General features: G+C 46.5%; 1 protein-coding gene and 1 long non-coding RNA gene across 5 annotated transcripts in view; one reads left to right on the forward strand and one right to left on the reverse strand.

Moving 5' to 3' along the window:
- The window catches only part of LOC147258181 (neural-cadherin-like), a 105485-nt gene that overhangs the window by 26781 nt on the left and 52492 nt on the right, over window positions 1–26212 (forward strand). The window contains exons 2-7 of one of the 4 annotated variants that reach the window (XM_086208113.1): window positions 7406–7603; window positions 12294–12519; window positions 16542–16746; window positions 17746–17857; window positions 20923–21172; window positions 24908–25050. In XM_086208113.1, coding sequence (XP_086064239.1) covers window positions 7406–7603; window positions 12294–12519; window positions 16542–16746; window positions 17746–17857; window positions 20923–21172; window positions 24908–25050 — 1134 coding nt within the window. Of the gene's footprint in view, window positions 1–7405; window positions 7604–11113; window positions 11430–12293; window positions 12520–15919; window positions 16062–16541; window positions 16747–17745; window positions 17858–20922; window positions 21173–24907; window positions 25051–26212 lie in introns of those variants that run through there. The other 3 variants (XM_086208114.1, XM_086208115.1, XM_086208116.1) reach the window with 3 other exon arrangements.
- On the reverse strand, window positions 5093–11306 carry LOC147258182 (uncharacterized). Its single transcript, XR_015116914.1, has 3 exons — window positions 10932–11306; window positions 5575–5751; window positions 5093–5490 (listed from the first exon to the last, which is right to left on the reverse strand). It is a non-coding gene; the product is annotated as an uncharacterized LOC147258182 (long non-coding RNA).

Genomic DNA, 26212 nt, shown 5'->3' on the forward strand with positions numbered 1-26212 from the left:
GGGGGAGGTGGAGGGAGAGGTAGAGGTTGATATACAAGTGGATGTAGAGCTGGAGCTGGAGTAGAGGTGGAGGGGGAGGTGGAGGGAGAGGTAGAGGTTGATATACAAGTGGATGTGGAGCTGGAGAAGAGGTGGAGGGGGAGGTGGAGTAGAGGTGGAGGGAGAGGTAGAGGTTGATATACAGGTGGATATAGAGCTGGAGGTGGAGGGAGAGGCAGAGTTTGATATACAGGTGGATGTAGAGCTGGAGCTGGAGTAGAGGGGGAGGTGGAGGGAGAGGTAGAGTTTGATATACAGGTGGATGTAGAGCTTTAGGTGGAGGTAGAGGTGGAGCTGTACTTTCTAGTATCTTTTGCTGGGTGGAGGAGTTCAGAAGAAGAGGAGTAACAATGGCTGCCGGCTTCCACATGTGAGAGGTGTTCCAGTGGCTCAGGTCAGAGTGACTGCAGATGCCTGCTTCGATTCAAACTCCTGCCTGCACCTGTGCAGATCTGTAGTGAGCACGTGCAGAACACAAAGACGTCCACTTAATTGTTCGGGGATGAAAATACCTGCATGTGTGTTTACATATTTAGCGTGTCAGCCGTTCTGAGCCCAGCTAGTGTGGCGCTGGGATCCCCGCCTTAATAGATTTCTGTTGCTTTTAGCATGTTAATCTCCTGCTGACCGCTTCACATTCTGCTTGAAGCACAGCGATGGGGGGAAAGTTCACTGCAAACATTTGGTTAATCTAATGTGGTACTCCCCCAGTGAGCTGATACTCCACTTTCCACGCGCTCACCTCTGGAACAGTACCTCTGGAAGTCCTTGTCTCACAGGCACTATTGCTGTTTATGCTGACGGATGCAATTTCTTTAATTTTACACAAATATTTTCTCCCCCACTGGGCAGAGGAGGAACCAGAGAGCCGTACGGAACCCCTCAGATACGTATACTTTATCTTAATGTCCTGTTGTGCAGTGTGGTCGGGCTGCTCGCAGCATCTCCAGCCACGTTCTATAGTGTTACTTTGTTCTGTGCTAAGCATCACACAATACTCCTTCCTTCACACTGCCTGCCTCTTCCTCCTCTCGCTTTCTTTGCCTCTGTAGATATTTGTGTTTCCGTATCTGTGCTTCTCTCCTTCAATGTTTACTCTCATCCTCTTCCCACACACACTGAGTGTCCTTTTACTGTGGGCAGTGCATATGTGCACAAAAGCACTCGAGACAACTTTTTTTTCATACCAGCAAGCCACTTAGCAGCTTTATATAGCAACTACCCAAGGAGAGGATTAACAGTAGGAAGCGTCGACAGAACGGCTTGCAGCACGAGAGAGAGAGAACACACACACGCGCGCGCGCACACACACACACATGCGCGCACACATTTGCAAATCCAGAACCACACATTTCACCCCTGTCATCCACCTTTTTATCATGCGTTGCTGTGTTACCCACCGCATGCTCGTGTGGGATCCATTGCAGATGCAGACGCTCATCTTTTCATCACACTGACAATAAAAAGCACATTTGACTTAAAGGAATCCGGCGGAGCCTGTGAGCCGCTGCTCTGCCGGCTGATTTGATGGCGTCTTTTGTCTGGGTCAGGTGAGGCTGTGTCAGCGCGGTGCTCACAGGGGCATCTCTCATCTCTCACGGCCGCTCGGCACTTAACTCACCACATCAGAAAGAAATCCCTCACGTTCACAGCTCCACAAAACGCTGCGTGCACTCTCACTGGCTGGTGCGCATGACCAGCCTCACCTCCCTCACGCACGCACACACACACACACACACACACAGTATATTCTTCATTATCATTCCAGAGCTGATAGGCTCTAATTATCTGCTTTGGCTCTGATTAGTCTCTGTAACAAGCTAATTAGATGGAGCCTTGTAAAATCATCACCACTATTACCACTGAGACACGGCTTGGATAGACACCAACAAGCAGGAAGCGAGGAACACGTCTTTCGCTGCTCGCTGCAAAGATTTGATAGTCAACTAAATGTTAAGTGCTGGAGCACTGATTTCCTTTTGATTAAGTGCCTTTTAAACCCCTCTACTTTGCCTTGGAATTTTTATCCTTTCTCATTATTCATCATGTGGATCGCCGCATCTCACGGAGTGGGATGATCAGGCTTAAATTGCACAAACTGCTGCGGTTGACATTTTAGGAGATAGCATCTGACCATTGATTAGTTTCTCAGCCCCATGATACAGCGGCTATTTATCCAAAAGGAACCATCGTCAGATTCAAGTCAGAACTTTTTTCCCTCCACAGAGCAACTTAAAAGCCGGGCAGAAAGCTAGATTAATTCTCTCCTCTTGCCTCTTCCTCCCTCTGTTATTATCCCTCTAACAATCCTTTTAGGAGCTGTCACACACTTTATAGCTATTATGTTTCACTTGTGAACACTCCCGCGCTACTCCAACGTGCAACACACTATTTCCCATCAAAATGCATCGTCACTGTAAGCCAGTTAAGGAAGAGGAATCTTGATATCGGCCTCTGTTTCCTGCTTTCCAACTCATTTGAGCAAACAATGTGAATGAAATGCAGGAAGAGATTTATGACAGCAACAGCGCGTGCCGGCCGTGACCGGGATACAGCCTCTATTACCCTCTGGAATCGACTGGAGGAGACATTATCAGGCACGGTGGGGACACCAGAGCAGGCCAGCACGCCTGTTGACTCAGGGCTTGGCTGAGAGAGCACCAGTCACCAACTCCAGCTGCTTCTCGTTGGGATTTGGAAGTGCATGTACAGCCTGGGGTCACTCCCAGGAGACCTTTGACATAATGGGATTAGAAAACTATAGTTACCTCTCACCCTTAGGAAGCTCACCTCGGTGGGTGTGTGAGAGACCGTGAGGCAGGGAAGAATGTGCTAACGTCAGTCAGGGGAGTGTGCGAGCGTGCCTGTGTTGGTGCGTGTGTGTTTGTCCCTGCGGGGGGCTCTTCCCCTCCGTGGGGGAGTGGACGGCTCCTGTGGATCTCAGCCTACACAGCTGTTGGCAGTTCCTCTGACAATCTTTCATGCCACGTTGACGCCATCTCAGCTGTTTGCAGAAATGTTCTTGAGCTGTGACTTCCGCCACCAAAATGAGCCGCTTCATAAACACGGACGCATCATCAGACCGACCAGCAAACCTCAGCAAACCAACCCGATTAGCTCTTGATTTATCACAGTTCCATTTGCTAATGAGTGTGTCACTGCTGCTCAAGTCCTCCTGAATATTTCACACTGCATGACCTTCATTTTGTGAACTGCTGCTGTCCCTCCAGGGGGAGTTGTTCTCGGGTTGTTGTGGCTAAAAATGCTTGATTTTGTGGTGCCGTTTGTAAAACATTGTGCTAAATTTGTAGGGTTTTTTTTTTGTGATTTTTTATTTATTTATTTTTTTGCTGTAATATTGCAGGAACTGGGAATATTTGGGATTTGGTGCTAAAGTTGCAATCAATGTTCATCTGAAAAAGCTTTAGTTTATGAATGAGGTTGCCTAGCGACAGGGAGTAGTCTCTTCGGAATATGCCAACTAACACGTAAACAGGAATATTCCCTCAGCTGCAGTGCAAATAAACGTCTTATTCAGAATATTACAGAAACCACAATAGGGAGCTTAGCTGGAATGTGGTGTTCATGTACATAAATGGCTGCTCCCACTCCAACAAAAAATGCAACATTTTCCAACTTTTTGCAGTGAAACTGCTGACTTTTGCGATGAAGGGATGGAAATTTTGTGCCGAGAGGCTGTCAGCTAAAACAAGTCCACAAGCCAGCGTCACATTTGCTCCGTCCACTTCCTCGTGATGACACCAACCTTGAAACTTTACAGAGAGAGGGCATCGCTTAATGACAAGCACGAATGAAAGGTCATGAAATGCAACGTATCACGTAAAGGCAGCGATATGGAGACAAATTCTGTACAGCTTAGACATGCAAAAATATAAGAATAGAAGCAGTTGGAAATCTGAAAATAGCAACACATGCACTAATGGACCCTCGACAATGGCAACAGCTCAGAGTAAGAGACGCAGAACAGGGTTAGGGTGGAGGCGGCGCCCCCTCAGCGCTACTGTCTGCACCGCCGCTGTACGTGGAACAAAGCTGTATTTGATTTGCCCAAGCTTGCCACCTGCTGTGTTTCAGCATCAGTGCCACTTAGTGTGTGTGTGTGTGTGTGTGTGTGTGTGTGTGTGTGTGTGTGTGTGTGTGTGTGGGCATCGTAAGCCAATAATAATAAACCTTTATTTGTCCCACAGTGGGGAAATGTACAATGCTGACCAGCGCTGCGATTTCTGTTGATCCAACCCATCAAACCTCAACATGAGGGATCGTGTGCTTTGCCGCTGGTGATGACGCATTGATTCGCACGAGCTCAGCCGACGGCTGCATTCAACACTCCGTCGCAGTAATCAGGTTCCATCTTTGTGTGCGGTGTCACCTGACGAAGGACCAAATATTCTATAAAATGATGCTGAAACTATTACACGAATCAAGAACGTGTGTTTGCTTTTCATCATTATGACTGAAAATGACCAACGAGTTGGGTTTGATCTTACCTGAAAAAAAAAGAGGTTCTTAGATTGTTGTAATTCACTTTCACCCAGGAGGTCATGACATCATATTTAGCGTGGGTCGCAGTTACTCAGCTCGTCCCGGGGGCTGCTGGGTGTTTTTGTTGTCTGCCCGGGCTCAGGGTGAACGTGTCAGTAATTGATTCCTGGAATCTCCTTACCCCCTCCAATGAGGCAGTGACCAGGAGTCAAATGCATGCAGCACCGAGGCCTCGTCCCTCGCCGCTGTGGGAATATCAGTGAAACGTCACATGGACTTGGTAGATCAGAGGGGGGCTGAGACCCTGGCCCAGGGGGTCTGGGGTCCTGGTGCAGCGATGGGAGCCATCAGGGAGAAAGGATGTATGATGTCACATCCACAAACCTCCGTCACGGGCCCTCCTGACATCTGCATCCAAAAACCTCCTCCGACCTCGTCAGGTGTGGTGAAGCAACAGGATGTGGGTTTATGGAGGTAAAAAGCAACATCAGTGACAAAAATCCTCTGGCTCATCTTTACTTTGATTGGATTTAGATATAAGAATCCATCCACCATCCATCCATCCCTCCATCCCTCCATCCATCATCCATCCATCCATCCATCCATCATCCATCCATCCCCCCATCTTCTCCCTCTCCTCCTGTTCAGGGTGGTGGGGGTGGAGCCTATCCCAGCAGCCTTCCCCCTGGACAGGTCACCAGTCCATGGCAGGGCCAACACATAGAGACAGACAACCACTAGCTCTCCCAGCCACGCCTACGGTCAATTTAGAGTCTGGATTAACCTGGTCCCTCTTGATGTCTTTGGACTGTGGAGGAAGCTGGAGTACCAGAGAGAACCCAGCAGGAACAGGGAGAACATGGAGACTCACCCAGAAAGACCCCGTGCTGCAGCCGGGGCTCCACCCACAACCTTCTTGCTGGGGGGCCACGGTGAGGACCACTGCCCCTGATATAAGAATCATATCGATTTATTATATTTCTGCCACATGAGGTTTTTTGGAGGTGATTTGTGTCTCACTCTCGCTGGTACCTGCTGGCTAATCCAGTTGTTCAAGCACTTGATGTGTCAAGATGGGAGGGTCGTGGGAAATTTTTGACTCACAGCAGAAGAACAACAGCGTCAGCAGACTGACTGGATGGACCTGGCTCCCCCCACGGTTCATGGCGTTCCCCCGATGCTGTTTGAAGATGCTCACCATCAAGACATCTTTGGTTGTGAAGACATACAAAGATAGAAATCCGTTCAGTACTTGATGTGATAAATGAACAGCATCGATTCTAACCAAATATGAGGACCGACGTCCATTAATGTTTCAAGATGTATGGCTCTATGGAGGATTTCCTATTTGCATCACCCGCTGGCCCCGCCCCTACCCTTGCATCACAAGGCATCACTCCTGTTCCTTAGCAACCTCGACAGCTTGCCACATTTAACACTGGGACACAGCTAAAAGAAAGTGAGCCAGAAATTTGGATTTTATTATTGTGGCAGCTCGTCCAGGTCCAGCAGCTCCCTGGGGATCCTCTGCTCAGCTCAAGCATATCATCATGTTCCCTAATATTTATCAGCCAGAGCCAAGCCTTTTTAAGGACCTGCAGTCGTTCTGTTGCTCGCCGTATTTTGTGCTTTATTTATGTTGCTAAGACCAGAATAAATGAGGTAAAGCAATGTGTTGAGCAGTTACTTGATTTAAGTTGATTCATTAAATGTTTTTTTTATTGTTCCAATAATCTCTTGACTAGCAGGAGGAGCCGTCCTCTTCATGGCCTCCTTCATGAGCCAAAACTGCTCCTCTCTCTCTCACTCCCTCTCTCTCTCTCGCTCCTTCTTGTGAGTGTCTCGGGCAAATGTTGGAATTTTAACTCAATGTTTATTGGCAATGCAACTCTCGTGCCTTCAAAGGATCCGATTGATTTAACATTGGCCTATAATTATTTCTGAAATGGTTCCATGTCCTCAAACTGAACTTTTCATCTCCCTCTTCATGATTTCCTGAATAAACTCAGTTAAATGAGGGACAGCGAAGAGTCAACATCATCAACCATCTCTGATACCAAATATCTTTCAGCACGGCCGCGGGACAAATAAATAACAAAGACGTGGATGTGGTTATGATTGGGCCATTTTTGGCACCCTCTCTAACTCAGCGTGGCCCATCATTTACATACAAATGTGGCTGGTATGTTTGGAGTTTACTGGCCCCATGTGGGCGGCCGCCGCTGCAGCTTGATTGGTTGCATTGATGTAGACACCGTTTTGGCCGACTCGCCGCACCGTGTGCAGCCAGACTTCTTCGTCCTTCATGCAACTATGGTGCCGCTGTTCCTCAGTGGCAACAGTGCCATTTCTCTTCAGTAGTGTGTAGTAAATGACAAATACACACATTCCTTACTTGAGCAGGAGTAGAGATACTTGTGAAGACTCCCCCAGGACTCCACTCAAAGTAAAAGCTCTGAAATACACCCAGGTAAAATGTGTCTGATACGATATCACACATTAAGATCAGCGCTAAGAGTATTAAACCATTACTTCTTCAAATGGAATTATAAACAATAACCTGAAAATAATGAGAGTTGACCTCCCTCCGCTCTGTCTGAGCAGCAGCGCCTGGCGTGTTCTGATCATCATGTATGTGACGCGACATGAGCTCAGACCTGCGTGGCTCCCGTCGACTCTCTGGTACTGTATGTTGCCCCCCAAAGGAATTTCGTGCTTCTCAGAGCATTTGTGTGAGGACGATGACGGTCTCTGTCCTCTCAGCTGACTGGGTGCTGCCGTCTCCCCTCCTCACAAACACTTGCACGACAGCTGTCAATGTCAGTCACCGCAGCTCTGTCCCTGTGTCTGCCCCGTCCCTCAGGCCCAGACTGGTACCTGAACAAGGTGAAGCTGAAGATCACGGATGTCAACGACAATGTCCCCGAGTGGACCATGAAGCCCTACCCTTACCTGGCGGGAGTGTCCCCCGAGGCCCCCGCAGGAACCTTTGTCTACCAGCTCCAGGCTCACGACGGCGACGAGGGCAAAAGCGGGGAGGTGGAATACTTCCTGTCAGATGGTGAGCTTTCACACAGGCAGTAACGTATAGGTGAGAGGAAGTTAGAATGGCTGACTTGCTACAGAGCCTCAGAAATAAATAGGAGTCGTCAGCAGCACAGTCAGTCAGATAGATGGCCACAGGCGCTCACCCAGTCATTCATGCATTCATACACTCTAAGGTGTCTATTAGTTTCTCTGACTGTCTCTCCCTCTCTCTCTGCTGCTGTATCTGTGTCCCTCTCTCTCCCCTACACACAAACACACACACACACACACACACACAATTTCATACACAGCCAGAGGCCTTCACACATTTGTGTATTTGCACTTATCATGCGCTCTTGTCTATCTGTCTGCTTCTCTCTGTTTCACACACACAGACTCATGAAAGCACACACTCACATTAACACTTCTAGTGGGTTGTTGGAAGTCTGCCAGAGCGGTGGACCCCCTGGTGGCTGCGGGGATAGAGGTTTGTTGGCATGTCAGAGAGGGGGGATGTGCTAATCTTCCCAATGGGGCTTTACAAAACACTACTTTCCTCTGACTCATTAGTCCATTTCACAGCTGCTGATGCAAGTTAAATCACGATTACCACAAGGTACCCATGGTTTCTATCACCACGCTGAGACGTCTCCTATGAAGTCAGGTCTGCCTCCAGCAGCTAATGTCAAATAAATGATTTCTCTCTCAAGTCCCATAAACCCAACGTCAAGATTCCACATTATTTATTTAACCCTCTTATCATGTGCTTAACTTTAAAAAGCTCCGGAGGATGAGAATAGCCGGCCTTTTGATAAGCGAGGTCAGTCTGTCTGACCCCATTTTGAGCTTAACGTGCGGCAGATATAGAGTTAATGTAGAAGTGCAACCACTCCCAATGGCCGGGGTCCCTTCATGACAGATGAAATAATCTGGCCACAGTGGCCTTTTAATATTTATTCGGGAGCTCATCTGGAGATGGAGTTTGCCCATCTGTCACGGTAGTAAAACGATCATTTCCGGTCACTTGCTTGTTTAACTTTCCTCGACAATCGTCTGCTGAACTGTGGTCTTCCAAAAACGCATGTAAGCAAAACCAGAAAGACTGTACTCACCCCCGCTGGGGAAAGTCAGCTGTTATGGATTTGTTCAATGTATTTATCAAACAGTTTCAGTCTTAAGTATGAATTTAAAAGTTTACCAGGTTGATTTGGTAACTGGCGGTAAGTTCCCACTTTCACTCTGGCTCACTTTGGTAAAATCAAACACAAATGAATCAAACACAGTTTTCAATCAAAACAAAATGTGTCCAAAAGCATTGTCGGAACAAAAAAAAGCTGTGTAGCCAAGATCTAAATAAATGATGATGAACCACAAATGGAGGAAGGAGGGAGAACCACAGAGGAGCACACGCATCACACCAACCTGACTGTTAAATATTCAAGTATGTTGTTGAACGAGAAGGAGGCGACAGGCTATGACAGCACAGTCACCTCTGGACTTAAGGCCTGTGCAGACCACACATTAACATGCGTGTCAGATGATCCGCTCACAAGTGGACAGCTCCAAGTGCACAAGTTCACACCTGCCATTAGAATACATCGCCGCACGCGTCTCCAGTGACCAGAGCTCACCTCTCCACTCTGTATACAGAAAGATACATTACTCCCGTTGGCAGCAGTGCCCGTCCCATGCCTCCTCTAAAAGAAATTAAAAGGAGAAATCAAAACAATACAAACTAGGCCGAGTTCCAAGCTCACCAAATCAGCCAAGCTGTGGAACAAGTCCCAGGTGTGAGTCTGACGGCGCTCTGCAGACAGACACTGCACTCTCTACAACGAGCCTCGCAGCCCGAGGGAGAGACGACAATGTAAGCAATCATTGAGAGGCTTGAGGGGACTGGACCCTTGATTGTTAACGTGTGAGCAAGGATGGTGAACTCGTGTGCGCGGAGGTTGACACACGACTCAGGGAGTTCTGTTCTGTTCTACTTGGAGAAATGTTCCGATGCAGACTGATAATAAGAACCAGGGCTCTCGCAGTACGATGGCCAAAAACCTGCTGCTGCTCGTCCTCAGACCTCACTCTTCAGGCGTAGCTAGCCACTGAGTACAGCTACCTAGTACTAGCCACTGAGTACAGCTACCGAGTACTAGCCACTGAGTACAGCTACCTAGTACTAGCCACTGAGTACAGCTACCTAGTACTAGCCACTGAGTACAGCTACCGAGTACTAGCCACTGAGTACAGCTACCTAGTACTAGCCACTGAGTACAGCTACCTAGTACTAGCCACTGAGTACAACTACCGAGTACTAGCCACTGAGTACAGCTACCTAGTACTAGCCACTGAGTACAGCTACCTAGTACTAGCCACTGAGTACAGCTACCGAGTACTAGACACTGAGTACAGCTACCGAGTACTAGCCACTGAGTACAGCTACCAAGTACTAGCCACTGAGTACAGATACCGAAAACTAGACACTGAGTACAGCTACCGAGTACTAGCCACTGAGTACAGCTAGCGAGTACTAGCCACTGAGTACAGATACCGAGTACTGGCCACTGAGTACAGCTACCAAGTACTAGCCACTGAGTACAGCTAGCGAGTACTAGCCACTGAGTACAGATACCGAGTACTGGCCACTGAGTACAGCTACCGAGTACTAGCCACTGAGTACAGATACCGAGTACTGGCCACTGAGTACAGCTACCAAGTACTAGCCACTGAGTACAGCTACCTAGTACTAGCCACTGAGTACAGCTACCGAGTACTAGACACTGAGTACAGCTACCGAGTACTAGACACTGAGTACAGCTACCAAGTACTAACCACTGAGTACAGCTACCGAGTACTTGCAACTGACTACAGCTACTGAGTACTAGCCACCGAGTTCTAGCTACAGAGCATTAGCCACTGAGTAATAGCCACAGAGTACTAGCCACTGAGTATTAGCTACAGAGCATTAGCCACTGAGTAATAGCCACAGAGTACTAGCCACTGAGTAATAGCCACAGAGTACTAGCCACTGAGTATTAGCTACAGAGCATTAGCCACTGAGTAATAGCCACAGAGTACTAGCCACTGAGTATTAGCTACAGAGCATTAGCCACTGAGTAATAGCCACAGAGTACTAGCCACTGAGTATTAGCTACAGAGCATTAGCCACTGAGTACTAGCCATGAGTAGCAGGCACCAAGTACTAGCCAAGAGTAGCAGCCACTGAGTACTAGCCAATCAGAGTAGTAGAGTAGATCCACAGGCCAGTCCTCTTGGGGTGCGTCCCCAGTCCCCCACCTCCCGGTCCCCTTAATATCCAAAATGTTGCCTGACTTTCTCAAAAATGGTTAAATGTTGAAGACAACCTTCTAATTCTCGTCGTCGTCGTCCTCCTCCTCCGTTTATCCGGGTCCAGGTCTCAGGGGCAGCAGCCAAGGCTGTCCTCTCCTCAGCCACCTCCACCAGCTCTTCCAAGAGATAGAATCCCTCCAGCGTGTCCTGGGTCGGCCTCGGGGCCTCCTCCCGGTCGGACATGTCTGGAACACCTCCTAAGGGAGGCGTCCAGGGTTGGAACGTAGATTGACCGGCGAATCAAGAGCTTCGCCTTTTGGCTAAGCTCCCTCTTCACCACAACGACCAGTTTAGCACCCGCATCACTGCGGACGCCGCCCCAATCCACCTGCCAATCTCCCGCTCCATCCTACCCTCACTCCTGAACAAGCCTTCTATTTCTGCCTCAGCTAAAGTTATCGTAACCTCTCATTGGTCCGATCTTGATTGATGAATATTTGACATCTGCTGGCAGGATAGACGCGGGGTGAGTAAATCATCCGTGATGCCACATCAAGCGGCTGATGGCGAAGGTAAAGCTGCATGACGAGTTAAAAAAATAAATGTATGTACCCATGTGTAACTGAGTGACCTTTCTGATTTGTGTACGCATCCTAGAGACACAATAGGTGGAGCTGTAATAGAGGGTACAGATTAAGAGACTAAAGCTGTAAATTATGATACACAAAAGACACTACAACAATTTCTCTCTTGTCTGAGTTTTTGAGTATAATTTTTACATATGACCTCAAAAAATCCCACATTTCTCTCGCCAGGACTTGTGCAGTGAATAAATGTAACTGTTTACAAGCAGCATTCATTATACCATGAATAAAACATCAGTAAAATCTGTTGCTTTCTTCTCTACCTTTTATAGAATATAGATGGTTCATAGATGTTCTAACAGTTTTGAAATGAAAATGTGTCTTCACTTTTTGATTTATTTGTGACTCAAACAGGTGGGTATAACTTTATATTTTTGACTGCTTAGTCACAGTTCGCAGACCAAAGCGGAAACTCAGATTCTGTTAAATGCCAACTGTGCTTCTCTCCAATGAAAGTTGTAATCAAGGAGTCGTTTGAATAAAGCAGATTTGAGTCTTGTAAACCTTTATGTGTGACATCACCCAGGTGCAGGAACACGGTGAACCCTGATTTTGCCTCATGGTGTAACAGTACATTTTGTTTTACAGTTCATTCACATGTCAAACCCTTGGCAACGTTTTGTAACTGAATTACCTACATTGAAAGATTGCCCTCAAATTGTCACGAGAGGATGAATTGTGTTCCTGGAACCAGCAGCACAGCTTTATTGTGTCTTAGTCCGGATCCAAGCCAGCTTCATTGATGGGCTTGGATCCAGCACTGGGACATAATCTCTTTGTACCTCCCTGCAGGCGGTGATGGCTGCTTTGCAGTGGACAAGAAGACAGGCCAGGTGGCGACCACAGGCCTGGTGCTTCAGAGGGACAGAGAGTACCTGCTGAGCGTGGTGGCCCTCGATGGCCTGGGCAGCCGCAGTGCCCCCGCCATGCTCTCTGTTGTGGCCGGAGCCAGAGCGCCGCAGTTCGCCAACACCAGCTACGTCATCTCAATTCCAGAGAACACGCCCGAAGGACAGCCGTGAGTACCACACTTGTTAACCTCCACTCACTCCCGCGGTCAGGGAGGAATTATGGGAAATAGAAGGGCTGCATGTTTGTAGGCTAACGCAAAGTTCGCGTCGCTCTGAGGTCCCTCCACTAAAAGCCAAACAGGGATTTTTCAGCGACTGCAGCAAATCGTCTCTGTGGTGAACAAAAGTTACATGCTTTGTTCAGGTTGATAATCCTCACAAATGAGAACAGCTTTGATGATTATTGAAGTGTTGCTAGAGGCACAAAGCTAACGTTGTGCTACGACTGAAACTCCACCCCAGACACACCAGTTCAGCGTGGTCATACCTGGCTTTGCCCCCTGGTTCGGAGCGATGACCGGTGTCTTCAAATGGTGTTGTGTTCGCCGCGTTCTTGAGAAGAACCCGTATGTACACCCCCACTTGTGGGACTCTCGACATCTTTAATCAAAATTTTTGGAAAGCTTCAATTTCGCTTGTTGTGATTTATGTGATAACGTTTTCAGAAATGGACTGTAGTTCCCCAGATTAGTCAGATTTCTGTGTAATTTTTGTAATTTATGATTTAACAGATTAAAATGTTGATTTTAACATTAACAGCTGAATCTTCTCATTCGCGCTAGCAGCCTGTTAAACTCAGTGGCTTCTAGACAAAGAGAGTCAAGTTAGATAATACAAAGCTTGCTAATGTACTTTTGCTAACTTGGCCATGTGACAGCAAACTGGAAAAGCTGTAGCATAGCAACCTTACTGGGTCATGCAGGCATAATGTCATCTTCCCAGTGGCCTCATATATTATATATTTACTGCTGTTGCCTAGTGTGTTTTCATGCTGTTACCACTTGGACGCCAATGCTTTCCCGGACGCGACTTCATGACCCAACCAGCTCACGAGCACCAGTCGAAGCCTGCGGAGGACACAATTAACGTTAAAGAACTTCTTAGGACACGGATATGCTTCAAAATTTACAAGTGTGCTGTTGACGAATGGGAGTTTTTCTTTTTGGGTGAAAGAAAACATTAAAATATATTTAGCTGGTGTTATCAACCGACCTTATTATTGAGCAGAGAACCCAGAAGAGGGAACCCCACATTCAACAATGCTAACTTCATTCTGGGTTTTTGGGCTCCTGGCTATGATAGAGTTTGTTTTCATCAAAGACTCTTTTTCTTATTCTTCATGACTGTCTGGTAGCAGAACCAGGGGTAAACGTTCCAGGCTGCTCCCAAAACTAGCAGGGTCTGAATTTGTGCTCCCCAGAGACCTTTGTTCCCCCTGTAACGCAGCAGTTAGCACTATTTTCTATTAGCTAATAATAGAACATCCACAACCTTTGAGAAAGTCAAGAGAGTTACTTAGGGTAAAAAAAACAATCCTGTCGAGACTACGTCCTAATTTGCAACTAATTGTTCTCAAAATGTCTTCATTATTCTGAAACCTAAACACAACAAATGCTGAGGGTGACTAATTTTCACTCCTGGCACCCAGCAAGAAACAAACAAACAAATTGATGTTTCTATTTTTAACGGACGTGTCGTACTGTTGGTCGAGAATGAACATGAAGTTTTCCTTTGAAGATTTAACAACTGGCAAAGCTGCCACGCTTGAATCCATCCCATAATATTCTGGGCTCCAGTACAAACAGGTAGACGTGGTTGTCACTATTCTGAGGTAAGACGGTGGTAACAGAAGCTCTCTGTTTGTCTCACACCCAGCTTGAGGTTCATGCAACCTGCACCGACAGCCTCATGTGATTTTACTGTATATGCCTTTTTGATGAATCACGACTGATCGTAAAATCAAATGTGCAGGTCAGGCAATGTAAAAAATAACATGCATCATAAGGAAACACGCCAGTGAACCAATATAAGAGCAGCAGACAAAACATTTACCAGGTGAGGAAAACGCCACCTCAGGGCAGCAAAAACCCTCCAACGTTTATTCTGCCATTGCTTTTTATTGGCGGTGTTTTTCCATGATGTAAAAAGAAGCACTGAGGGTTTGGGCAGCAGCGTGTGATGGCTACTTTGCAATTCTCAGGTGTTTCTGAAATAAATTCCACCTGCTGTGTCTTGGCAACTCACGGCTTTTCAATAATGTTGAACTGCTCCACCTGAGTGTGTGTGTGTGTGTGTGTGTGTGTGTGTGTGTGTGTGTGTGTGTGTGTGTCTGGCTCTCCTGCTGGGAAAAGTTCTCTGTCAGCTGCAACGATCATCTTTAAGGAGCGAGAACAGAGATGAAAGTCAGACGTTCTTAGACTCTGAGATCTTGTAAGAATTCATCCATGAAGACAACAAATGTTCTCCAACTGTTTGCAGGCTTTAAGATCAAACCTATTATTTGCTTGTTTACTCTGATGGGACTTGATTGGCAGCAGCATCACTTTGTGTTGGGCGTCCATGTGGTGAACACGGGGACGCTGGTTCGATTCTCTGCTTCACTTCTGACTGTGCGTGTCTGGGGGGGGCTGGATGAGGGTATCAGTCCTGGTTGCTCCTCTGTTGGGGGGTTGTTGGATGCACTGGGAGGGGATGGCGTGATCCTCCCAACGCTCTGGTGTGTTTGTGTGTGTGTGTGTGTGTGTGTGTGTGTGTGTGTGTGTGTGTGTGTGTGTGTGTGTGTGTATGGGGCCCAAACATGGGACAGCTTGTTCTCCTGCAGTGCTCGTGAGTTCTGGTGGTTTATCTTTGATCCTCTGTCGCACCTCGACTGTAGGAAGACAAGAAAACAAGACTTCTGATCGTAAACTGTAAAAAGGATTAAATGTATTTATCTGCTCCTCTGCTCTCTTTTCCTCTCAACTCATTTTCATCTCTTGTCCCTCTTCCTCATCATCTGCTTTCTCCACACGTTTTCGCATCTCTCTTCCTTCTCTCTCCTTCGTTCACCTTCTCCTCCACTCCTCCATTTCCTCTCTCTTCCTCATTCTTCCACTTCTCTCGTCCCCCTCATGAATTCTCCAATCATCTCTCCCTGGCCCTCTCATCATGCATTCTCCTTTTCTCCTTCTCTCAGCTTTAGCGCTTCACTCATTTCTCACACCCCTCATCTCTCTGTCCCTCATCTGTCTCTCATCCCTGTCCTTCTCCACAGGTTTTCTCCTTTCATGCTCACTCTATCACTCACGCTCACTCACTTGCTCTGCTCTTGTTCCCTGTCGGACCAGAGCGCTGTTCAGAGCATTCAAAGTGCCAAAGGTGCGGCGCGCTAATACATGTGTCCATTCATCAGCCTTCTTGGAATGACATGCAGTTTTTGTAGAGATGATGCTGAACTTTTGAGCCCTACTGCAGAAGCCCCTCCCACACCTGAAATTTAGTGACTGGGTGTTGCACTGAATTTGCCCTTTGACCTTGAACTCTCTCCCTCTGCTGTGTTGTCCTAACAGGCAGTTGTGAATTTGCATAAGAATGCTTTCATTTGGACAAAAACAACCTTAATCAGTTCAACCTTGAGTCCATGTGGACGTCTCTACCAGTGGTGAAGGAATCCCAAATGTTCCTCCTGAGATGCATCTAACAAGAACGATGATGAATTAGAGAGCAGCAGGTGATTTAAGGGCTTTTTTAGAGCGATGACAGAAGAACGCAACAGAACCTGAGAGTGTTAAAACAGCCAGCACAGCGTGATGAAAGTGTGCGTGTTAAATTGTAATTATCAGGACGCCTCGTGTGCAGACGACGCTGACGTGTGTGAAGTCTTTGGTGCTGATTCCAAAGCTGAAGATTCATTTGGTCACACCAGCGCTCTGGAGCAGAAATTGACATATCATCATCATGCACCATTAGGGGGAGGCAAACTTGCTTAACCATAGAAACAAACACTGATGTCTGCATTATAGAATTACATTATGACACAGTAGCGACAAGTACTGATTGACCGTGTTTATAGTACTGACTCAATGGGCCGTAGAGTAATTGATCCCATTGCTGCAACGTGCTGATGGAGGAGGAAAGCAGTTTGATTTTAATTCAACATCATTTTTTTTAATTTTCTTTTTATCGTTCTTTTTTTTTTCCTTCCTTGCAGCTTCATGGTGGTGTTTGCCGTTTCCTTTCAAAAGCAGCCCATCAGCTACAGCCTGCTGATCAATCCCAGCAGCCTCTTCAGCATCCAGCAGGAGTCGGGGGAGATCAGTCTGACCCGGACGCTCGACTACGAGAGCGATCAGCGACGTTACCTGCTGATGGTGCGAGCCAGCGAGGAGCCAGGCAGCCTGAGCACCGCCACCGAGGTTGGTTTCATTACAGGCGGACCCGTCAGTGTCCATGTTCTCAGGTCAGCTGAGCTCAGAGCTGAAGTCCACCGTGTTGCTTTATGATTGCATCTGTCACAGGAGCCTTTCCTCCTAACGCGCTGCATTAAAGTGAAATGAAAATCTGTTTTGTTGCTGAGATCTGCTGCATCATGTCATCCCATGGGGCTCTCGGGCTCGCGCTGGCCGACAAGGCTGCATTAACACCAATGATGTGATCTCAGCGCTGACCTGTTCTCACACACACACCCACACACACACACACACACACCCAAACACTGCTGTGCGATAAACACAAAAGAGAAGAGTTTGTTGCTGTCTCGACGTGGCTGAATGGTTTTGAGACATTAGCAGTTGGACTAAAGGCTGGTCTCTCTCTCTCTCTCTGTCTGTCTCTCTCTCTCAGGTTTGTTTTGCTCTTTTTTAAGTGCTTTTTGTTGAGTGGGATCTGGAGGTGAACTGTGATGTACTGAATGCACTGTGAGCCTCTCGAAACTCCAAATTTTAAAGGTTCATTGCTTGTATGTCCACAAACTGGTCATGACACAATATACATTTGTAATTCAAAGGTTCTTACCTATTACAATGTCAGGCAATTACTTTGTAGCACAAATTGAGCCTTGAAATCTTCTCCCTAGCTGCCTGCTGTGGAGCAGCCTGGGAAACCTGCCCCAGCTATTTCAGGACTATTACTCAGCTGTCACTTCACACTTTACACTTGGTGGTGACAGGGAGCTTGTAGGGTGGAGGGAGGCTAAGGGACTTTGTCAAAAACACACACACGCTCAGAACATTTCTATTTTTGACTCGTGAGAATCATGAAATGGAAGATAAAAGATGTACCGAATTTCAGCAACTATCAAATGCGATTTGGATTTCTTTTGGGGTTACTGTAGCTCCCTGAGAATAATTTGTGTTCCTCACTCTGATTTTGTCTCTCTTCTCCTGTCCTCTCTTCGCCGCTCTGGTGGTAATCAGGTTCAGGTGTTGATAATGGATGAGAATGATTGTGTCCCAGAGTTCCTCCAGTCCATCTACAGTGTGGATGGAGTCCCTGAGACTGTAACCACGGCAACATCCCTGCTGCAGGGTGAGACTCCTGACCCCATACTTCACATCCAGCTGTTTTGTTTGTTTGTTTTTTAAGTGCAGAGAAGAATTAATTCCTAAAGTGAGTTTTTCCACAGGAAAACACCCGATGTAATCCTACGCCGTTTTGCCTTACAGCACCTCAGTGATTCCATTTTTGCATGCTGGAAAGCTAACAGACGTTCCACTGATCCTCCTCTGGGATCATGATCTCAGTCATTGGGCTAAAGTAGCCACAAAAAAGATGCAGTACATTTGTTTGATTTATTATGTGCAATATGAATAATGGCATGTCAATTTAGCTCTCACTGCTTGAGGCGGCCTGATGATTATGAGGCTGACGGGACATGCATCACTATTGTTACTGGCTAAACCTTGTCGCAATAAACAATGTCAAAGTATAAGATATGAAAAAATATAAAAAACAATTAAAGTAATATGAAATAAATAGTAAAGTAAATCTAAACATTGAAGAAACGTGTATTTTTAATTAGATGTACTGTACATGTGGACCTACTTTCAGAAATCAAACAAAACACATACTTGTACTCATCAGATGCTATATAGCAGCTTGTACCCAGAATGACACAACGTGACCTCTCTGCCCACAGTTTAGCGTGTATGTCACGATTTAACTGTAGGTACAAGACACAGACACATCGGTCTCAATGTGCAGGTGTAGCTCAAGGATGAGTGGCGAATGTGTTTGTGAGGGGGGATCAGCAGAGTTCTTCCAAAAACTGAGCAAGTAAAGCAGTTTTGTGTTTATATGTGAGGTGGTGCTGGGAGCTTAATTCAACGCAACTCCACAAAACACATGCACGTTGTATCCGGCTACCTTTCACTCCCAGTGCGTCAGCTCCTGCCTGAGACCATGTGACTGCCTTGTGGTGTCCCACAGGGGTCTGTTTTGGATCATTTGTTGTTATGTCTTCTCTCGCTCGGATCCAGTCACGCTTTAGTGGCATCATTTTTCATTTTTTATGCAGAAGATATACAGTTTTATTGCCCTTTAAATCTGATCTTGATTTTAAGCAATAGTCCATTTTAAATAAATGGATGCCATAAAAATTTTGACAGCTTCAATACTAATAAGACAGAAACTCCTTATAATTACTGCTATAAATGTTATGTATATGTCATTGCTTATCAGACAGACACTCTTTTTATTGCTCCTGTAAATGTTATTTCTAAAATCAAACAGTTGGGTTCACTAAGCCTGTGCGCTCTGTCAAACACACACCTTGTCATTCATTTGTTTTTGATGTGACACACAAATTCTTATCAATGACATATTTTCAGAGCACTTCAAAGTGCGTGTGTGGATTGGCTGCGTTTGTTGTGTGTTGAGCTCTCAGGGCCACCGTAGGTGTTTATTCAGTTTGGGAAATCCCACGATTTCTAGGAAACATCAGTTGGAGTTAACTTGCTGACTCAGCAGGGACTCAAACACATTTTAAGTCAATACTAAAAGTCAGTGTGTTTGCCGGAGTCGTAAACTCGGGTTCATCACGGGAGAGTCTGCTGATGCGAAAACAAAGACAACAAAAGTTTTTTCATTTACAACTTTTTATATTGTTAGTAACCGTAGTATACTTGTATTATTGTTCTGTGCTACTTTATCATCATTTCTATCGTGATAGTGATGGGACCAGGAGGAGTTTTCGTGCAATATTGCTTCACTGTACCGTCAGTATTCCTTTGTAATAGCTTGCTACAGCTTTATGCTGAAAAATACTCAACAGGGAATATTCAGTTTATTTTACTCACAAATGATCAGGGGCAAAAACTAATCTTGATAGATGCTAAAGAGCACATTAATGCAGAAAATGCACCAATATTCCTTCTTAAATTCCATCTCATTCACTGTTGCTGTGCCTGCACGTCCTTGTCCCCTCGGCTACCGTAGGAGAGCCGTGGGACTCTCTGACTGTGCATCTGCTTCTCGAGAATTCCGGGTGAGAAAATGGCAGACCATCTGAAAACATTGGAACACGCAGCCTGGAGTGGCAGCAATTGTGGCTAGCGCAGAGCCGGTGGTGGAGAAAATGACAACCGATAATGTGTCAAGCAAAACAACAAAACACGACCAGTCTGGTTAGAAGAATAGTTAGTTGGTTAGAATCGCCTATGAAAGACGTATGGCAAAGTTAGAGGCTGTAGTGATACACAACACAAATACATGTTGAGTATGACAAGATCGGTCTTGGCAAACCTCAGAATGATTCACATCAAGCGTGAAAAATTAGAGGCTTAATCTCTAGATCTGCTGGACGGCACAGCAAACTAAAAGAATGTCACAGGTCTGAGGCACAGACGGAGTGAAACCTGATCACCCTGCTTCACCTGGACAGGTAAACACTTGATAATCGGTCGATGGCTTCACCTCCATGCACTGAGGATAAAAAATCCTCGCTGAAAACAAGCCATCACGTGGTTTCCAGAGAAATGACTCCTGGAATCCAAAAAACATTTAATGAGGCGGCCCCATTATACAGATTATAAAAGGATAAGTAATTCAGTCTTGAACTATATTACAAGACGCTGAGATGGAAAGAGACGGAAGCATTGAGATGCACAGGCTGCTCGACACAGAGGAAATAAACACATCAAAAGAATATGCAATATGCAGAGCTTATGAGCTCGACGGGCTGTGAGTGAAATTCACCAAACAGCAAAGTAAGACTTAAATTAGCTTTGCAGCCAAGGGTGTCAATATTTGTGTCTGTAGTCTGAGAAACAAATCTCATCTCAGAGACAAATGTATTGTTTTCCATTGTAATTACCTCTGAATGAAATGATTCTCAAGCAGTCGCTGCAGCTGTTTGTTTTTCTTGTCTTTAAGCTCAGTTTTACTAATGATCATAGTGATGCTACGTGGAAGAGCTCCAGTCGTCTGTGCTCCTAATTGTATCTGTCAGAGCTTATGATCTATTACATGTTCAGCAAGGCCATGAGCAGATAATGATCCACGCAGATGTTAACATATTCATCAGCTGGTGTCGTCTCATCAGCGTTCTGGGTTGAATCACTAACTGATGGTCTTTGTGTCTCCCCTCCTGCCAGTGTTGGCCACGGACTGTGACTCGGGGTTAAACTCTGAGCTAACCTATTACACCCTGAGCCCTGACTTCAGTATCTCTCCCCATGGAACCATTTTCCCTGCGGCCCGGCTGGACTATGAGAGGCCTAACCACCTCTATGAGTTTGTGGTGATGGCGGTGGACAGCGGGGACGAGCCTCACTCAGGCACCGCCACCGTCCGCGTGAGGATGGCAAACGTCAACGACGAAGCGCCAGAATTCTCCCAGCCTGTGTGAGCACCCTGAATATTCACCCCTTTTTTTTTAACCCTAAAACCATAAAAAACAATCTGTTACCTCTAAGCTGCAGTTCATCATTTTCACTGTTATGTTAGCCATTCTTTTATACGACTTGCATTAAATCCCCCTCACATTTACCCCAGTCGAAGCCAGTGGTTCGCCCCCTGTTGTAGTAACAGCCCTGCAGAACACCCCCCGGCTCTGGATTGATTTAGATCACGGCATCAGCGATGGGTGCTTTCAGACCTGTAAGAACAGTGGACGCCAGTCTGCATGGCTTGACTCGCGTAGAACCAGCTTTGCAACTGTGTGTGCAACTTTGCATCTCGTAGGCAGTGTAACAGCAGACGTTAAGATGTCTTGGACTGCTGCCATTTTGAACTGTAACCTTACACGGCCGCTTTATTGCAGAACTCATCCTCGACTCTGAGCCCTGCTGGCGTGAACTCGTCCGCCCACGCACTGTATATCTGCTCCAACTCAGGGACCAAATCAATCAAGTTGCGCTCAAATAAAAGTCTGTTGTTTATTGCTTATTAGGATCCCCATTAGACGATGCCTACGAGTCCTCCTTGGGTCATTAAAAACGATGCTTGTGCCTCATAACGAAACAGCTAACCTGAACAGACATGGGCGTGTTGAGGTGACATAACTCGAGGTCAGAACTCTCTACTCTTTCCATGATTCTTGGCTGTTACCCATAATGACCAGCAGCCCAGAGACCCTCAGTAATAGAACAGTACCTGAGCCGACTCCACTGACCCGGAGCTGTGGGTCCAGGTGGACTGTGAAGAGCTCAGGCCTGTAGGTGTTATTTTATTCTTTTTTCACCATTTGGCGACCCCTGGAAGCGTATAGCACGTTCCAGCCCCCAGGTTGAGCCCCACTGCTCTGAACAACAGTGCTATAGCTTACCACCATATTTACTGTGTAGATATTGTTTCTTTCAGCTGCGGGTTTTCTGTGTGTCTATGATTGTGTTGGAAGCGTCCAGTGGTGATTGGGAGCCCTCTGCGGAGCCGCAGCAGAGCAATCATCACCGTCACAGTCAAGCGCCGGTTCTTCCCACTTGCAGGCTCATTACTGTGCACCGATGTCCTGCAGCAGCGACTCCCCTCCCACTCCTGTCGTCTAGCCTTTCTCGGTGGGGATCCTCTCCACAGCGCCTTGCTACTGGGTAGTAGTTGAATCCTGTCAGCGGCACAAACACACACTTTTTATTTTCATGCAGACAATTGTTTCATGTTTGCCAATCATCCCAGTCTCACTCAATAATGGACCGATTGCACTGCTGGCCCTATCAATCATCTGCAACAAAGAACATGAGAAAAGAGGTTTGGAATACCGGAATTATCCTTTACAGATCCAAGATGTGCCCTTGAAGAGAAAGTTGATATTGATGCTCCGGCTGATGCACCTGTTGATACTGATATATGCTATCGCAGGACTCAAAGCATAGCTTGTGGAAGACTATATTGGAATGAAAAAGTGCAAGCCCAGGACACAGAAGTGCTTTGAGCAGATCAATAAGCTATTAGAAAAAGTAGTCTGTGTGTGTGTGTGTGTGTGTGCTTGTGTTTGTGAGTGTGTGTATGTGTGTGTCAACGTTAGAATTTGACTTTATATAACACAATAGAACACTTATTTGTAAGACACCTTTCACACATAAAGTGCGCGATGCTCCAAACAGAAAGCGGCAGTTGTCTTTCCCACGGCCAAAGTTCAGCTGCAAAGAACAAAGTTGTCACCGAGATGACAAGTTTAAATACCTTCTGCTGGCGCGGTTTCATCTCTGATCTACCAGCCCAGCACTTTTCATTACAGTTAAGCTTCACTCTTTGAGCTCACGACGGAGTGGCATCACAGATATATAGGTTGTTATATCACACAGCGAACCCGCCTTCCTTCAGGCTGTTTATCACAATATTTGATGCTGGGAGATCGGCCATGAATGGTGGCCAACTTGTACTGTAGTGAGTCCACAACAGTGGGGAGGGTTTATTTGGGGTGTTAATAGCAGCCATCTGCTATGAACTACATCCACAAACACTGTGGCTGTCAGTCATGGATGTGTGACGTGTGATTGAATATTGTAGGAAGGGGGAGAATTAAGACATCCTTCTCCTGGGTTTATTTTTCTTCTTCCAAAGATATGCAGTAAAGTGACACGCAGATGCATTCCAGTGAGTCCTAGACGGCCCTGCTGGCAAAGCCGTACGAGAGAGTTGGCAGCAACTGTCACAGCGGCTCTGAGTAAGCCGCTTGTCCTGTCAGTCATGTTTCAGTGACCTTCACACCACACTGTTCCAGACCTCTGTTACCTGCTTGTGTTGCACTGCCAGGTGTCAGTCTTGGTGGGTGGGAAGACACCGAGTCAAACAAACAAGCGGCCAGGAAAGGTGGAGGTGTAGGCAGACAAACATAAGACAGAGGAGAGAACACAGTGAAACATGGTTGCAGGGTGAGAGAGTGAGAATACCAAAACGTGGAGAAGTCAGGAGACAGACAGTCAGATATGCAGACAAACAGAGGAGCCTGTCTGCGATCAGACGAGCACTGCTGCCAGACCAGCAGACTGATAGAAAGGCAGGCCTTTTGCCAGCGAGAGTGTGTCTGGCGCTTTGTCATACCGTGGCTCACTAATATGTAGATAAGTGCTGCGAGTGAAAATGCGGCAGTGTGACCAATAAACACATGCATGTGGAGATGAAGTGCATTCCGTGATGTTGATTAAATAAATGACTAATTGGGATGCTCGAACACACAACTGCACTCTACTGGCAGGCGCTCGCGGTTCACATCCGAGCGAGTAGCACGGCAGCTTGAAGTGATTGAAGTGAGAGACAGACAGGCGCACTCGGCCCGAGTGCAGCTTCACAGCTCAGTGTGGGGAGACGCCTCAGCCGGGGGAGTGTATATGTCTGCGATGAGGTGGCCTCTGAGCCGGGTGACAGATTACAGGTCACTCATGAAGCCATGGAGGCTGCTGCAGCTGGCGGAGATGAATCGCCCATCAGCGTTCGTCTGTAAACCATCAATCACCTCTGACTTCTCATCACAGACACCGACACACACACACACAAACACACACCCACAGACGCACACACACACTTATTTAAAGAGGAAATGGCACAAATATCTGGCAGGGGATGCACTTTGCTGACGAATCAGCTCAAACTTTGGGAGAGCAGCTTTCCTGGCCTCTCGCTCTATCAGCCTTCCTCTTGCACCGCTCATCTCTCACTCCCACGTGTAACTTAACCCGTCATGTCACTGCAAAACGCCTTTTTTTTGTCACCTGCCCCGTCCCGCCTCTGCTCTGTTTTCCATTTCTCTTCATCTCTGTGTCCTCCAAGTGACGCAGTTCATCTCCTCCCCATTGTGCCTTGTACCACGGTGGTATATCAGTCTCTCGTGTCTAGCTGGGCATCTCGCTGCCCAGCTCCGCCAAGCAAGCAAATCACTGTTGACATTTTAAAAGGCATTGGATCAAATGGCCCACAGTGGGCCGGGTATGTGGAAGCGCCATTTGTTCAATGACTTTAACATCCCAGTAGACAGTATCATTTGTCTCTGGTGTGGCCAACTAAGAGGACAGGTTAAATCATAGTGACAAGCAAAAGGCACAGCCATACGTCTCATCATCCAGCTGATGCTGTGGACTGGGGAAATGATCCGTGCCTGCATTTCCATTCCATTCTCACTCCCTTTGCTCTTCTTCTTTGCAGATATCGAACGTTTGTTTCGGAGGACGCCGGCCCCAACACCTTGGTCGCTACGGTCCTGGCCAAAGACCCAGATGGTGATGGTATAATCTACTCCATAACAGCAGGCAATGAGGAGGGAAACTTCATCATTGACAGCCAGAAAGGTGATACTTCTTAATTTTCCTGAAGCACATTTGCAGCTCTCACTCTAATTTGACAGGCTTTCCGTCAAATCACACATTCAATTTCCCTTAATTCATTTCTGCCAGAGCGGTACGCAATGAACGCCCTCTACTTTCAAAGTCAATATTGAAAGTTGATATTAAGACCTGTAATTTCCATTCAAGCGCTGCTCTCTCTATTATTGTGCTCATAAATATAAACGATGACGTTCTTTAGGAAATTTCGACACTGCCTTTTCTTTTTGCAGATACTGAAAGGAATGTTCCTGTACTTTTGGAGCTTCCTAGCATTGGCGATGGCACAGTTTATCTTTTTTATTTACCCTTTGATCCGAAACCGGCTTCAATCGCTGTGACATTTGTCACCCAACCCTTTCAATTCAATTTCACAACAGCTGCTCTATCACAGCTGACAATCTCCAGGCTCTGCGAGCTCCTCTTTCTTTTGTACCATCTTTTTATATTTCTCTCCACCTTTTCTGTGTATCCTCAAAGCTAAAATGCTAAGGCTGGCTCTAGGAAAAACACCGCTGTATGGATTTCCACTTACTGCATTCCTTGTATACTTCATATAAGAGGAGGCTCCTTGAATAGCTCGTGTCACATTTGTAAACAAGGTTGACATTTAAGCCGCGAGAATCAACGTGCGCATCCCACAGTTGACTTATTTTAATGCTTTGCTGCAGTGCCGACAACGTAGCGCATTGTCATTAGGAGAGAAGACTCTTCTCGGCTCTGTGGGCAGCCGGAATCACAAGTAAATTGGGAGAGAGGAAAGTCAGGCGCTCACATCTGTGTGTATCAGCATGCTGTGTTGTCTTCAATCAAGATCATTGAAAGATGAATAGAAACACAACAAGAGAATAAAAAACCTCCCCATGCTCTCACTTCAATGAGCTTCCCCCACATCACTGCCTGCTCGCTCGTCCTGCAACCTCTGATGTTTTTGTATTACTGTTAACGAGAAAGATGTTGACTCAGATGCTGCATCCTTTTATCCCACCTTTTATCTTGACTGCTACATGAAAGCAGACAAAGGGAGTGAGAGGAACAGCTAATAGGCATCTGCTGAGCTTGGTTAACTTCTAACCCGAGTCACTTCTTTTTGTTTTTGCTCAAGTGAACGAGCTGGATGGGCATCTTT

Source organism: Aulostomus chinensis, chromosome 7 (genome assembly GCF_037954235.1).
Source record: "Aulostomus chinensis isolate RoL2024-O1b breed Wild chromosome 7, RoL_Achi_v1.0, whole genome shotgun sequence".
NCBI lineage: Eukaryota > Metazoa > Chordata > Actinopteri > Syngnathiformes > Aulostomidae > Aulostomus > Aulostomus chinensis.